The following is a 15,543-nucleotide window of genomic DNA, read 5'->3' as shown; positions in this document are numbered from 1 at the left end:
TGTTATTTCTTTGTCATGTTTTGTCACGTAAAAACTACACGTTTTAATGAAATAATATTGTCCTATACTGTTTTGACTATTATGTAACAACCTAAACAATGCATGTATAACAACCGGTAAATCCCTAATGAGATACAATGACACATCCTCTTCATTATAAGGATGGAGAAGGCAGAGTGGATTGGCTTTAGTGGCTCATCCCAATTTAACTAGCTTCTTCTGTGTGACACTGCAGTCTGGCCTGCTGCTCAAAATAATCTCCCCAAGTTAACATACTGCAGCAGCCTGACATAGCAGCTAATCTCTGAGTGGAGGTCAGGTTCGTCTTCTTGATTCATTAAAGAGGGGCTCGGTCCTAATTAACGTCCTATTCTGCTTGGTCATGCTGTGACCCTGTCAAACAGACTGAGGCAGAAATACATTATCACACACAACTGTCAAACTGGAATACTCTCCTCCTGGATTTTTGTGGAAATCCACAGACACACTCATCCAGTGATCTGATGGTGTAATCATCTACAATATGATGATATCAGGGCTTATGTAGCATGAGGAGGGATTTTGTATCATCTTGGGGATGTACTGTATCCATCTACTTACAATAAACCCCAGCTTGTGAACATGAGAGATGGGGGAAGCAATAGAGAGATTAATAGTGTAATTTAAGTATGTCTCACACACACAGAGAGTAAATGAGGGGATGTTACAACAGTGTGCTGTGTACAAGCAAACTGTCATATAGCCACTGAAAAAGAAATACTTTTCAAAGTCAAATCCAGACACCTAACGCTGTTCTTCTATAGTTAACCATATCCTGTCTCATCTGTGTGTGCAGGTGAATGGGAAGGACCTGTCCAAGGCCACCCATGACCAGGCAGTGGAGGTCTTCCGCACGGCCAAGGAGCCCATTATGGTCCAGGTGCTTCGCCGGGCCCCCCGCCCCAAACCCTCCATCCCTGCCTCAGACACCCAGGTGGTAGACATCAGCACCCAGACAGACATCACCTTTCAACACATCATGGCCCTCACCAAGCTACCTGCCACCGCCCCCACCGTGGCTGTGCTGGAGCAATACCTAATGCCTGAGGAGTGAGTTACAGTACACTGTCCTATCGGCTGGGTTAGAGAGGGACGGGGTTAAAAGACAAGATGATTCCTTTCCTTATTTTTTTTTGTCCATTCATGGTCAATTATTGGAAAAGGACTTGATAGCCAAAATAATATTGAAAACGTACCCAGTCGGAAAAGAAAAGAAAAGTAAAGGAAAAATATTTGGATACAGTGTCACTTTGCCAGTTCATTAAAACTGAACCTTCTAACTGAAGTTCATGTGAATGTTATTGTCACGGTTGTCGTCCAAAGGAGACCAAGGCGCAGCATGTGTTTCGTTCCACATTTTATTATAACAGTGAAACTATTTAAGACATATAAATAAACTAATAAACAAAACAACAAACCGTGACGAAGAGGTGCAACACACACTACCTCAAAACAATCTCCCACAAAACCTAGTGGGAAAAACAACAACTTGAATATGATCCCAATTAGAGACAACGATGACCAGCTGCCTCTAATTGGAGATCATCCCCCAAAAACACAACATAGAAATACAGAAACTAGAACCCCACATAGAAATACATAAACTAGACAAAACCCCCAACATAGAAAAAATAAACTTGAACCAACAGACATAAAATAACTAGACAAAACCCCCTGTCACGCCCTGACCTACTGTACCATAGAAAATAAAAGCTTTCTATGGTCAGGACGTGACAATTACAGCTGTCACTTAGTGAGATAACATTTTAATTTCTGATTAACCTCAGGCCAAAGACACTTCTTAAAACTTGATTTAAGATTCCACTCTTACAAAATAATGTGGGCAGTTGTTTTCCATTCTCAAGTAATTTCAAATTTAGCAATGGAATAAGATCTAACTGAAACACTGTAGTAACAGATTAATAATGACAAGCCTTGTAATCTGTAAGAACAACAGTGTTATTAGTTTCCGGAGGTCGGTCTATTTCCTATATAACTATCTTTATTGTGATGAATTACTTTCATAGGCATTCCCCTGGGCACGAGTACTTTGACCCCAATGATTTCCTTGAGGGCATGCAGCAGGAGATGGATCGAGAGGAGCTGGAATATGAGGTAACAGGCAGACTACCTTCTCTTTTTCTCCCTCTCCCCATCGACCTTTCACCTCCTCTCTACCCATCTCACCCTCTCTTCTTGTCCCCCTCTCCTCCTCTCTACCCATCTCACCCTCTCCTCCTCTCTACCCATCTCACCCTCTCTTCTTCTCCTTCTGTCTCCCCCTCTCCACCCCTTCTCTCCCTCTCACCTTCTCAATGAAGATAAAGTTGAAGTCGAAGTTTACATACATTTAGGGTGGAGTCATTAAAACTTGTTTATCAACCACTCCACAAATTTCTTGTTAACAAACTATAGTTTTGGCAAGTCGGTTTGGACATCTACTTTGTGCATGACACAAGTAATTTTTCCAACAATTGTTAACAGACAGATTTTTTTCACTTAAAATTCACTGCATCACAATTCCAGTGGGTCAGAAGTTTACATACACAAACTTGACTGTGCCTTTAAACAGCTTGGAAAATTCCAGAAAGTTATGTCATGGCTTTAGAAGCTTCTGATAGTCTAATTTGCATCATTTGAGTCAATTGGAGGTGTACCTGTGGATGTATTTCAAGGCCTACCTTCAAAATCAGTGACTCTTTGCTTGACAACATGGGAAAATCAAAAGAAGTCATCCAAGACCTCAAATTTTTTTTGTAGAACTCCACAAGTCTGGTTCATCCTTGGGAGCAATTTCCAAACGCCTGAAGGTACCACGTTCATCTGAACAAACAATGGTATGCAAGTATAAACACCATGGGAGCACGCAGCCGTCATATCGCTCAGGAAGGAGATGCGTTCTGTCTCCTAGAGATGAACGTACTTTGGTGCGAAAAGTGCAAATCAATCCCAGAACAACAGCAAAGGACCTTGTGAGGATGCTGGAGGAAACGGGTACAAAATTATCGATATCCACAATAAAACGAGTCCTATATCGACATAACCTGAAAGGCCGCTCAGCAAGGAAGAAGCCACTGCTCCAAAACCGTCATAAAAAGCCAGACTACGGGTTGTAACTGCACATGGGGACAAAGATCACACTTTTTGGAGAAATGTCCTCTGGTCTGATGAAACAAAAATAGAACTGTTTGGCCATAATGACCATCGTTATGTTTGGAGGAAAAAGGGGGAGGCTTGCAAGCCGAAGAACACCATCCCAACCGTGAAGCGCGGGGGTGGCAGCATCATGTTGTGAGGGTGCCTTGCTGCAGGAGGGACTGGTACACTTCACAAAATAGATGGCATCACAAGGAAGAAAAATGATCTGGATATATTGAAGCAACATCTCAAGACATCAGTCGGGAAGTTAAAGCTTGGTCGCAAATGGGTCTTCCACATGGATAATGACCCCAAGCATACTTCTAAAGTTGTGGCAAAATGGCTTAAGACAACAAAGTCAAGGTATTGGAGTGGCCATCACAAAGCCCTGACCTCAATCCTATAGAAAATTGTGGGCAGAACTAAAAATGTGTGTGCGAGCAAAGAGGCCTACTAACCTGACACAGTTACACCAGCTCTGTCAGGAGGAATGGGCCAGAATTCACTCAACTTATTGTGGGAAGCTTGTGGAAGGCTACCCGAAACGTTAGACCCAAGTTGAACAATTTAACTGCAATGCTACCAAATACTAATTGAGTGTATGTAAACTTCTGACCCACTGGGAATGTGATGAAATAAATCATTCTCTCTACTATTATTCTGACATTTCACATTCTTAAAATAAAGTGGTGATCCTAACTGACCTAAAACAGGGAATTTTTACTAGGATTAAATGTCAGGAATTGTGAAACTGAGTTTCAATGTATTTGGCTAAGGTGTATGTAAACTTCTGACTTCAACTTTATACATTAAGACATCCAACACCGTATCCGTCCAGCCGTGTCTTCATTGCAATGGCTCTGTTAGCCACCTATAATCCAAGATGGCGTAGCAGTCGGACGTGTGTTTGTCTTGTCCCATGTAAATAGTCGGTTTCGTCTGGTTTTTTCGAATATAATTTTAATCTCACTTTCCACCTACGATCTATATATACTTTCCTGCAACCCGCCTCACCCAATGTGGTACGGATCTGCTATTTTTATACGTTATAACTGGAACCTCCATGAAAAGCTAGCCAGCTAACTAGCTACAAGCTAGTAGTCACTGTTAGCCATGGCTAGTGGTCTTCACCTTTAGTTCGGACATCAGCCAGCTTTAGCTCGGTCAATACCTGCCAGTCTGCACAGCGCGATATCAACCCAGAGCATATCGGACTGCTTTTCTCCACCACATCACCGGATTCCTGCCGCATGCTCTGGGCCATTACACTGGATCATCGCAGCTAGCTAGCTGCAACCCAGTAGCTACTGCTGTCTAACGCCTCTGTCCCGAAGCAAGAACCTGTCAGCCTTGAGCTAGCCTCGAGCTAGGACCATCTCCCGGCTAGCCGAAGATGTATACCCGCTAATTCGTGGGCTACAATACCTCTTTTGCCAATTAGCCTGGACCCTTTATTGCCGACACGGAGCCCCGCCGATCCATGATGACTGGTCTGCCAACGTAATCGTCCGATGTGGTTTCAACAGGCTTTTCCATTGCGATGTCACCGAAGACCCATCTGCTAGCCCCGGCCGCTAGCTTTCTGAATGCCGTGCTATGCCAAGCATAGTAGCGACTGCCAAACAGCTCCCTGACTCACCGATTTCTGCTCATTGAACCCTATGATCACTCTGCTACACATGCCTCTCTCTAATGTCAATATGCCTTGTCTTCTGCAGTTTCTGTTAATTATTGTTTTATTTCACTGTAGAGCCCCTAGTCCCGCTCAACATGCCTTAGATAGCTCTTTTGTCACACACCCCACACATGGGGAGACCTCACCTGGCTTAACTGGTGTCTCCAGAGATGCAAGCTCTCATCGTCACTCAATGCCTAGGTTTACCCCCACTGTACAGTCGTGGCCAAAGTTTTGAGAATGACACAAATATTAATTTTCACAAAGTCTGCTGCCTCAGTTTGTAGGAAGGCAATTTGCATATACTCCAGAATGTTATGGAGAGTGATCAGATGAATTGCAATTAATTGCAAAGTCCCTCTTTGCCATGCAAATGAACTGAATCCCCCCAAAACATTGCCACTGTGTAACAATATTCGTCGTCTGAAGAAGATGAATATTCAGACCAAAACTCAGCGGGTAAAGTGTTCATGCTTATTTTAATAACTGAACACTAAAACAAAAATAACAAAGAGAATACTGAAACAGTTCCGTAAGGTGCAAACACTAAACAGAAATTAACTACCCACAAAAACCCTGTGGGAAAAGGCTACCTAAGATGGTTCCCAATCAGAGACAACGATAGACAGCTGTCCCTGATTGAGAACCATACCCGGCCAAAACAAAGAAATACACAAAACATAGAAAACGGCACATAGAATGCCCACCCTAGTCACACCCTATCCTAACCAAAATAGAGAATAGGGCGTGACAGTACCCCCCCAAAGGTGCGGACTCCGGCCGCAAAACCTCACTCTAAAGGGGAGGGTCCGGGTGGGCCTTCTTTATGGCGGCGGCTCTGGTGCGGGACGTGGACCCCGCTCCACCTTAGGCTTGGCCCACTTAGGTGGCGCCTCTGGAGTGGGGACCCAAAACCCACTCTATGGCCAGGGCGTGACACACTGCATTTCAGCCCTACCACAAAAGGACCATCTGACATCATGTCAGTGATTCTCTCGTTAACACAGGTGTGAGTGTTGACGAGGACAAGGCTGGAGATCACTCTGTCATGCTGATTGAGTTCGAATAACAGACTGGAAGCTTCAAAAGACTGGAACAGACTGGAAGCTTCATTATACCTTATCCAACCTCTGTTCCACCACCCACACATGCGATGACATCACCTGGTTTCAATGATGTTTCTAGATACAATATCTCTCTCATCATCACTCAATGCCTAGGTTTACCTCCACTGTATTCACATCCTACCATACCTTTGTCTTTACATTATACCTTGAAGCTATTTTATCGCCCCCAGAAACCTGCTCCTTTTACTCTCTGTTCCGGACGTCCTAGAGTACCAATTCTCATAGCTTTTAGCCGTACCCTTATCCTACTCCTCCTCTGTTCCTCTGGCGATGTAGAGGTGGATTCAGGCCCTGCAGTGCCTAGCTCCACTCCTATTCCCCAGGTGCTCTCTTTTGACTTCTGTAACCGTAATAGCCTTGGTTTCATGCATGTTAACATTAGAAGCCTCCTCCCTAAGTTTGTTTTATTCACTGCTTTAGCACACTCTGCCAACCCGGATGTCCTAGCCGTGTCTGAATCCTGGCTTAGGAAGACCACTGAAATCTCCATCCCTAACTACAACATTTTCAGACAAGATAGAACGGCCAAAGGTGGCGGTGTTGCAATCTCCTGCAGAGTTCTGTCCTACTATCCAGGTCTGTACCCAAACAATTTGAACTTCTACTTTTAAAAATCCACCTCTCTAAAAACAAGTCTCTCACCGTTGCCGCCTGCTATAGACCACCCTCTGCCCCCAGCTGTGCTCTGGACACCATATGTGAACTGATTGCCCCCCATCTATCTCCAGAGCTCGTGCTGCTAGGTGACCTAAACTGGGACATGCTTAACACCCCAGCCATCCTACAATCTAAGGATGATGCCCACAATCTCACACAAATTATCAATGAACCTACCAGGTACCACCCCAAAGCCGTAAACACGGGCACCCTCATAGATATCATCCTAACAAACTTGCCCTCTAAATACACCTCTGCTGTTTTCAACCAAGATCTCAGCGATCACTGCCTCATTGCCTACATCCGTAATGTGTCAGCGGTCGAACGACCTCCACTCATCACTGTCAAATGCTCCCTGAAACACTTCAGCGAGCAGGCCTTTCTAATCGACCTGGCCCAAGTATCCTGGAAGGATATAGGAAACTCTGTCACCACCGATAAAGCCACTATAATTGAGAATTTCAATAAGCATTTTTCTACGGCCGGTCATGCTTTCCACCTGGCTACCCCTACCCCGGTCAACAGCACTGCACCCCCCACAGCAACTCGCCCAAGCCTTCCCCGTTTCTCCTTCTCCCAAATACAGTCAGCTGATGTTCTGAAAGAGCTGCAAAATCTGGACCCCTACAAATCAGCCGGGCTAGACAATCTGGACCGTTTCTTTCTAAAATGATCTGCCGAAATTGTTGCAACCCCTATTACTAGCCTGTTCAACCTCTTTCGTGTCGTCTGAGATTCCCAAAGATTGGAAAGCAGCTGCGGTCATCCCCCTCTTCAAAGGTGGGGACACTCTTGACCCAAACTGCTACAGACCTATATCTATCCTACCCTGCCTTTCTTAAGTCTTCGAAAGCCAAGTCAACAAACAGATTACCGACCATTTCGAATCCCACCGCACCTTCTCTGCTATGCAATCTGGTTTCAGAGCTGGTTTCAGAGCTGCACCTCAGCCACACTCAAGGTCCTAAGCGATATCTTAACCGTCATCGATAAGAAACAATACTGTGCTGCCGTATTCATTGACCTGGCCAAGGCTTTCGACTCTGTCAATCACCACATCCTCATCGGCAGACTCAATAGCCTTGGTTTCTAAAATGATTGCCTCGCCTGGTTCACCAACTACTTCTCTGATAGAGTTCAATGTGTCAAATCGGACGGCCTGTTGTCCGGGCCTCTGGCAGTCTCTATGGGGGTGCCACAGGGTTCAATTCTTGGGCCGACTCTTTTCTCTGTATACATCAATGATGTTGCTGTTGCTGCTGGTGAGTCTCTGATCCACCTCTACACAGACGACACCATTCTGTATACTTCTGGCCCTTCTTTGGACACTGTGTTAACTACCCTCCAGACGAGCTTCAATGCAATACAATTCTCCTTCTGTGGCCTCCAACTGCTCTTAAATAAAAGTAAAACTAAATGCATGCTCTTCAACTGATCGCTGCCTGCACCTGCCCGCCCGTCCAGCATCACTACTCTGGACGGATCTGACTTAGAATATGTGGACAACTACAAATACCTAGGTGTCTGATTAGACTGTAAGCTCTCCTTCCAGACTCACATCAAACATCTCCAATCCAAAGTTAAATCTAGAATTGGCTTCCTATTTCGCAACAAAGCATCTTTCACTCATGCTGCCAAACACACCCTCGTAAAACTGACCATCCTACCGATCCTCGACTTCGGCGACGTCATTTACAAAATAGCCTCCAATACCCTACTCAATAAATTGGATGCAGTCTATCACAGTGCCATCCATTTTGTCACCAAAGCCCCATATACTACCCACCACTGCAACCTGTACGCTCTCGTTGGCTGGCCCTCTCTTCATACTCGTCGCCAAACCCACTGGCTCCAGGTCATCTACAAGACCCTGCTAGGTAAAGTTCCCCCTTATCTCAGCTCGCTGGTCACCATAGCAGCACCCACCTGTAGCACGCGCTCCAGCAGGTATATCTCTCTGGTCACCCCCAAAGCCAATTCCTCCTTTGGCCGCCTCTCCTTCCAGTTCTCTGCTGCCAATGACTGTAACGAACTACAAAAATCTCTAAAACTGGACACGCTTATCTCCCTCACTAGCTTTAAGCACCAGCTTTCAGAACAGCTCACAGATTACTGCACCTGTACATAGCCCATCTATAATTTAGCCCAAACAACTACCTCCTCCCCTACTGTATTTATTTATTTATTTTGCTCCTTTGCATTCGTCTGTTTTTTTTCGAATATAATTTTAATCTCACTTTCCACCTACGATCTAAATATACTTTCCTGCAACCCGCCTCACCCAATGTGGTACGGATCTGCTATTTTTTTTTGCCTTTACCTCCCTTATCTAACCTCATTTGCTCACTTTGTATATATACTTATTTTTCTATTATATTATTGACTGTATGTTTGTTTTACTCCATGTGTAACTCTGTGTTGTTGTATGTGTCAAACTGCTTTGCTTTATCTTGGCCACATCGCAATTGTAAATGAGAACTTGTTCTCAACTTGCCTATCTGGTTAAATAAAGGTGAAATTAAAAAAAATACAAATAAAAAAGAGTGGTGCTTGGAATCATTGTTCTTCCTCTGTCAACCATGGTTACCTGCAAGGAAACACGTGCCGTCATCATTGCTTTGCACAAAAAGGGCTTCACAGGCAAGGATATTGCTGCCAGTAAGATTGCACCTAAATCAACCATTTAAGAACTTCAAGGAGAGCGGTTCAATTGTTGTGAAGAAGGCTTCAGGGTGCCTAAGAAAGTCCAGCAAGCACCAGGACCATCTCCTAAAGTTGATTCAGCTGCGGGATCAGCTGCAAGCTCTGTACCACCAGTACAGAGCTTGCTCAGGAATGGCAGCAGGCAGGTGTGAGTGCATCTGCACGCACAATGAGGCAAAGACTTTTGGAGGATGGTCTTGTGTCAAGAAGGGCAGCAAAGAAGTCACTTCTCTCCAGGAAAAACCTCAGGGACAGACTGATATTCTGCAAAAGGTACAGGGATTGGACTGCTGAGGACTGGGGTGAAGTCATTTTCTCTGATGAATCCTCTTTCCGATTGTCCGGAGAAGACAAGGTGAGCGCTACCATCAGGCCTGTGTCATGCCAGCAGTAAAGCATCCTGAGACCATTCATGTGTGGGGTTGCTTCTCAGCCAAGGGAGTGGGCTCACTCACAATTTTGCCTAAGAACACAACCATGAATAAAGAATGGTACCAACACATCCTCCGAGAGCAACTTCTCCCAACCATCCAGGAACAGTTTGGTGACGAACAATGCCTTTTCCAGCATGATGGAGCACCTTGCCATAAGGCAAAAGTGATAACTAAGTGGCTCGGGCAACAAAACATTGATATTTTGGGTCCATGGCCAGGAAACTCCCCAGACCTTAATCCCATTGAGAACTTGTGGTCAATCCTCAAGAGGCGGGTGGACAAACAAAAACCCACAAATTCTGACAAACTCCAAGAATTGATTATGCAAGAATGGGCTGCCATCAGTCAGGATGTGGCCCAGAAGTTAATTGACAGCATGCCAGGGCGGATTGCAGAGGTCTTGAAAAAGAAGGGTCAACAATGCAAATATTGACCCTTTGCATCAACTTCATGTAATTGTCGATAAAAGCCTTTGACACTTATGAAATGCTTGTAATTATACTTCAGTATTCCATAGTAACATCTGACAAAAATATCTAAAGACAGTGAAGCAGCAAACTTTGTGGAAATTAATATTTGTCATTCTCAAAACTTTTGGCCACGACTGTAGACAGCCCATCTGTAAATAGTACACCCAACTACCTCATCCCCATATTGTTTATTTTTTTGCTCTTTTGCACCCCAGTATCTTTACTTGCACATCATCATCTGTACATCTATCACTCCAGTGTTAATGCTAAATTGTAATTATTTCGCCACTATGGGCAATTTTTTTTTCTCTCATCTCCCTAATCTTACTACATATGCACACACTGTACATAGATTTTTCTGTTGTGTTATTGACTGTACGTTTGCTTATCCCATGTGTAACTCTGTTGGTTTTGTCGCACTGCTTTGCTTTATCTTGGCCAGGTCGCAGTTGTAAATGAGAACTTGTTCTCAACTGGCCTACCTGGTTAAATAAAGGTGAAATAAATGGAAAAAAATAACTAATGCCCATTCTCCCAATATATCACTGTTATTGATGACCTGAGCCCATTCTAGTCCCGTAACGACACTTGAGTATGTAGGCCAGACAGGAATGGAGTGACTTGTTTGCTCCATAGTACAGCAGATGCGAAATGGTGACATCATTACTTATTTTATGAAAATGCTTAATGTTTCTTTGCATTGGAGGGGGGCGCTCAAAGAGGCTTTTCCACTGAGGAGAATTACTGTAGATGGCACTGATAATAGGAACCAGAGTGATTTACAATGGTGGGATGAAGATTCCAAGGTCTCAGGGTGCTCCTCTGACCCCTGCTACCCCTTCTCTCCTCCCCACCAGTGTAGTACATTACTAACCTATCACCAACATGAAGCCAGAGAGAGAGGTGAAGTTCATGCTGTCCAAGCCAAGGACAGATGCACAGCAGACAGAACTGTTCTGAGCCTGTCATAGACCCAAAGTCTATCTGGTGAAGCCTTCCAGCTCAGAGCCACTGATCTCAATGCTGTGGACAATGACAAAGGATCCAGTGGACTACCTCTGTTGGACCTTAGTTTAGTCCATGGCGGATGTTCTCCCTGTCTTCCTTTCTACTGCAGTACTATAAGATGCGTCTGTTGATACTCTCTGAGTTGTTATGAAGGATTTCTGTCTCAGTCCCCCCTGCCCTGGTATTTATAGATGCTTTCACTGGAATGCTGGTGCTAAAACATTTGCATAATGATGTTATGCTACATTTAAATGGCTTATGATGTAGTTCCACAACAGATGTGTGAATGAGGTCTGGCCATCAGTTCAGATGAAAGGTCATTTTAAAGGGATATTGTACTGTAACAGGAAAATAATACACTTTACTCTTTGTTTGTGTGTTTATGGAAATCCTTCAGTTGTTTTGTTTAAACCCTGTCTGAGTATTCTGCGTGTTCTGTTTTGGAGATTAGGGGGGATTTCAATAGTCAGCTGCCGTGGTAGAGAACAGTTGCGTTGGGCGGTTAACCCTCTCTACACCCCTGACCCAGAGGCATAGGACAGCTAGTATCAGGGTCTGTATCTCACAGATTACAGGTGTTGACTAGTGACAAATGGGACACTGCTCAGCTGCAAACCAGTGGATCATCGTTCATCCTGTCACTGTCCCCAAGAGATACAGGGCATCATCTTGAAGGATCCATTATTGTGATGGATGGATCATTGTGTGTGCATGGACCTATGTTGAACTCAATATACTGCTGGGTGTATAAGAAAACAACAGCAACCATGGAACTCCACTCCACACATTGAGAGAGAGAGATCTGTGATTTACATTCTTTTTTTTTACCTTGTTGCAGGAAGTGGATTTGTACAGAACCAACATCCAGGACAAGCTTGGTTTGACTGTCTGCTACAGGACTGATGATGAGGACGAGACTGGGATCTACGTCAGTGAGGTATGTAGCACATCTGCAGCCATGGCCAGATACAGACATCATTTTTTAAAGAAAAGAGACAAGCCCTTTCCCCTTGGTGCCCCCTCCCTGGTATACTGTTGTCACGGTTAGGATGTAAAGAAGAAGCAGGAATAATGGGTGCTGGTTGGATAGAACTTCATGTATCATCTTATGGCCACTAAAGTAACAGACAGTACACCTCTGAATTAAGAATATCAAAACCTGCAGATAAGAACTGTATTTTCTTTATGCTGTGTCTTTCCTCTGTGACTGAAAGTCTGCTTGAAATGAAAACATGCTCTGCGCTATTTCTTCAGATTGACCCAAACAGCATCGCTGCAAAGGATGGCAGGATCAGAGAGGGAGATAGAATTATCCAGGTAATGATGAACATTCTCAATACTTACAAGGAACTTTATAATAATATATTGTGCATGACCATTTCGGAGCCCAACTCTGATTCCATTCCTCTACTTCTCCATTTAGATCAATGGAATTGAGATCCAGAACCGAGAGGATGCTGTGGCTTTGTTGACCAGTGAGGAGAATCAGAATGTGTGCCTACTGGTAGCCAGACCAGAGATCCAGGTAATCTCACCACCCACCTCCTAGACCCCTCTCTAGTACTAGGCATGTATAAACTCTATTAGTCAGTTTCCTGAGTTGTACTGTAGCCTTAATTGGAAGAGACTAACGTCCTCCTCCCTCTCCCTCCTGTCCCCTGTGTCCTAGCTGGATGAGGGTTGGATGGATGACGATAGGAATGACTTCCTGGATGACCTCCACATGGACATGCTGGAGCAGCAGCACCACCAGGCCATGCAGTTCACCGCCAGCATGCTGCAGCAGGTACGGTACAGCAGCCAGCATAGAGCCCCTCAGCACTGTAGACACACACAGTACACACAGCGTGAGTCAACAAGATGGCTCGATCAATCATAGATTCACATATGCTCACCTGCATGTTGCTGAAGATGAGCCAATTCCATACAGGGTAACATATGCTCAGTTGCCATAATGGCCCACAGTACTCTGCATACTGAAATGTAGTAGCAGTGATGTGGGTAGGTTCACATAGTCAATGATAAGTACAGAGAAAACTAATAATGTGGGCCATTATGGGGACAAACTAATAATGTGTGTTAAAAGGTGATTCAATTATTCATCCTATTGTCTGGTGTTGCAGAAGAAGCATGAGGAGGATGGTGGAACAACGGACACAGCCACCCTGTTGTCCAACCACCACGAGAAGGACAGTGGGGTTGGCCGCACCGACGAGAGCACGCGCAACGATGAGAGCTCTGAGCAGGAGAACCTGGGGGATGACCAGACTACAGCCTCCAACACACTGGCCAGCTGCAGCCGCAGGAAGCTGACCTACAGCCAGGACACCCTGGGCAGCACTGACCTGCCTTTCAGCAATGAGTCATTCATCTCTGCAGACTACGACCATGCTGACTTCCTGGGTATCCCCGCCGATGAGTGTGAGCGCTTCCGAGAGCTCCTGGAGCTGAAGTGCCAAGTGAGGAGCGTGGGGGGCCCCCATGGCCTGTACTGCCAGAGTGCCGGGGCCGGAAGGGCCGAAGAGGGGGTGGACAAGGAGCTGGAGCTGCTGAACGAGGAGCTGCACAGCATTGAGCTTGAGTGCCTCAACATCGTCCGGGCCCACAAGATGCAGCAGCTAAGGGAGCAGTACCACGAGTCGTGGATGCTGCACAACAGCGGCTTCCGCAACTACAACACCAGCATCGATGCGCGCCGCCACGAGCTCTCCGACATTAACGAGCTGCCCGAGAAGTCGGACAAGGACAGCTCCAGCGCCTACAACACTGGAGAGAGCTGCCGCAGCACCCCCCTCACCCTGGAGCTGTCCCCAGACAACTCCCTCCGAAGGGGGGAAGAGAACCAGGGCGAGGCCGGGGCCTACACCAGCGCAGGGCTCAACAACAGGATCCTCAAGCCCCTGCTGTCTCCTGTCCAAGAGGCCGATGGCCCCAGCAGAATCAGGCCCTCCTCCTCTAAGGAGTCTGAGTGTGGCCTGCAGGCGGAGGAGAAGGAGCGTAAGCTGGGAGAGTCTACTCACAAGCTGGCCCAGCCCCGCTCCCCGTACAAACACGCCCACATCCCGGCCCATGCCCAGCACTACCAGAGCTACATGCAGCTGATCCAGCAGAAGTCTGCCGTGGAGTATGCCCAGAGCCAAATGAGCCTGGTCAGTCTGGTCAGCCGCGGTGACCCTGTGACCCCCAGAGACATGCTAGAGCCCAAGAAGGAGTGGAAGGTGAAGATCCGCAGCGATGGCACACGTTACATCACCAAGAGGCCCATCAGGGACAAGCTGCTGAAGGAGCGCGCCCTGCGTATCCGCGAGGAGCGCAGTGGCATGACCACAGACGACGACGCCATCAGCGAGCTGAAGATTGGGCGGTACTGGAGCAAGGAGGAGAGGAAGCAGCACGCGGTGCGCGCCAAGGAGCAGAAGCAGCGCCGCGAGTTCATGAAGCAGAGCCGCGCTGACTGCCTGAAGGAACAGGCCAGCCTGGATGACGACAAGAAGGAGCCCAATATCATTGAGCTGAGCCACAAAAAGATGATGAAAAAGCGGAACAAGAAAATCTTTGACAATTGGATGACTATCCAGGAACTTTTGACCCACGGTGCTAAGTCGCCTGACGGCACGCGAGTGTACAACTCCCTCCTGTCTGTCACCACAGTATAGTAGGCAGACAGGACAGGCCAGGCCTGGGGTGTAATGTACTGTAAATAGGACACTACCGATTGGGGTAGAGGTTTCTGCCTCGTTCAATGTGGCAACATTTTGTAAATATAACACAGGTAAAGCCTTTCTGAAGGACCTTTTGGCCCCTGTGGGCGGTGGAGAGATACTTTACAAAGTGTTCCATGGATGGACTTTGAAGATGATTATTGACAGGATAAGGATGATATAAGACTGTTTTCAAATGCTTTCAATAACTTTCCCACTGGGCATTTTGGTTAAACGTAATTTCATTGAAATGACGTGAAAACGACGTTGACTCAACCAGTGTGTGCCCAGTGAGTTTCTACCTTTGTTCTGTGTGTCAAGAACGTTTGTCAAAAGTAAAGAGCAGCCAACATTTACATATATATTTTTTTGTTTTATTACGTTTTTAACAAGTATCTCTTATCAGTATTTTACTGTTATACACTATACAGTGCCTTCAGGAAAGTATTCAGGCCCATTGACATTTTGTTACGTTACAGCCTTATTCTAAAATGTATTAAATCATTTTTTCCCCTCATCAATCTACACCCCATAATGACACAGCAAAAACAGGTGTTTAGAAATGTAAAAAAAAAACAGAAATATCACATT

At 45.7% G+C, this 15,543-nt stretch overlaps 1 protein-coding gene across 3 annotated transcripts in view; it reads left to right on the top strand.

The window, feature by feature from the left end:
* LOC106565923 (E3 ubiquitin-protein ligase PDZRN3-B) overlaps positions 1 to 15,543 on the top strand; it is a 147,899-nt gene extending 132,356 nt beyond the window's left edge. The window contains exons 4-10 of one of the 3 annotated variants that reach the window (XM_045691835.1): positions 836 to 1,089; positions 2,067 to 2,154; positions 12,090 to 12,188; positions 12,506 to 12,568; positions 12,675 to 12,776; positions 12,921 to 13,037; positions 13,375 to 15,543. In XM_045691835.1, the coding sequence (XP_045547791.1) occupies positions 836 to 1,089; positions 2,067 to 2,154; positions 12,090 to 12,188; positions 12,506 to 12,568; positions 12,675 to 12,776; positions 12,921 to 13,037; positions 13,375 to 14,907 (2,256 nt within the window). In that variant the 3' untranslated portion in view covers positions 14,908 to 15,543. The remainder of the gene's footprint in view (positions 1 to 835; positions 1,090 to 2,066; positions 2,155 to 12,089; positions 12,189 to 12,505; positions 12,569 to 12,674; positions 12,777 to 12,920; positions 13,038 to 13,374) is intronic. The other 2 variants (XM_045691836.1, XM_045691837.1) reach the window with 2 other exon arrangements.

This window comes from Salmo salar, chromosome ssa12 (genome assembly GCF_905237065.1).
Source record: "Salmo salar chromosome ssa12, Ssal_v3.1, whole genome shotgun sequence".
In the NCBI taxonomy this organism is placed as follows: Eukaryota; Metazoa; Chordata; class Actinopteri; order Salmoniformes; family Salmonidae; genus Salmo; species Salmo salar.
This window is presented reverse-complemented; position numbering and strand designations above follow the sequence as displayed.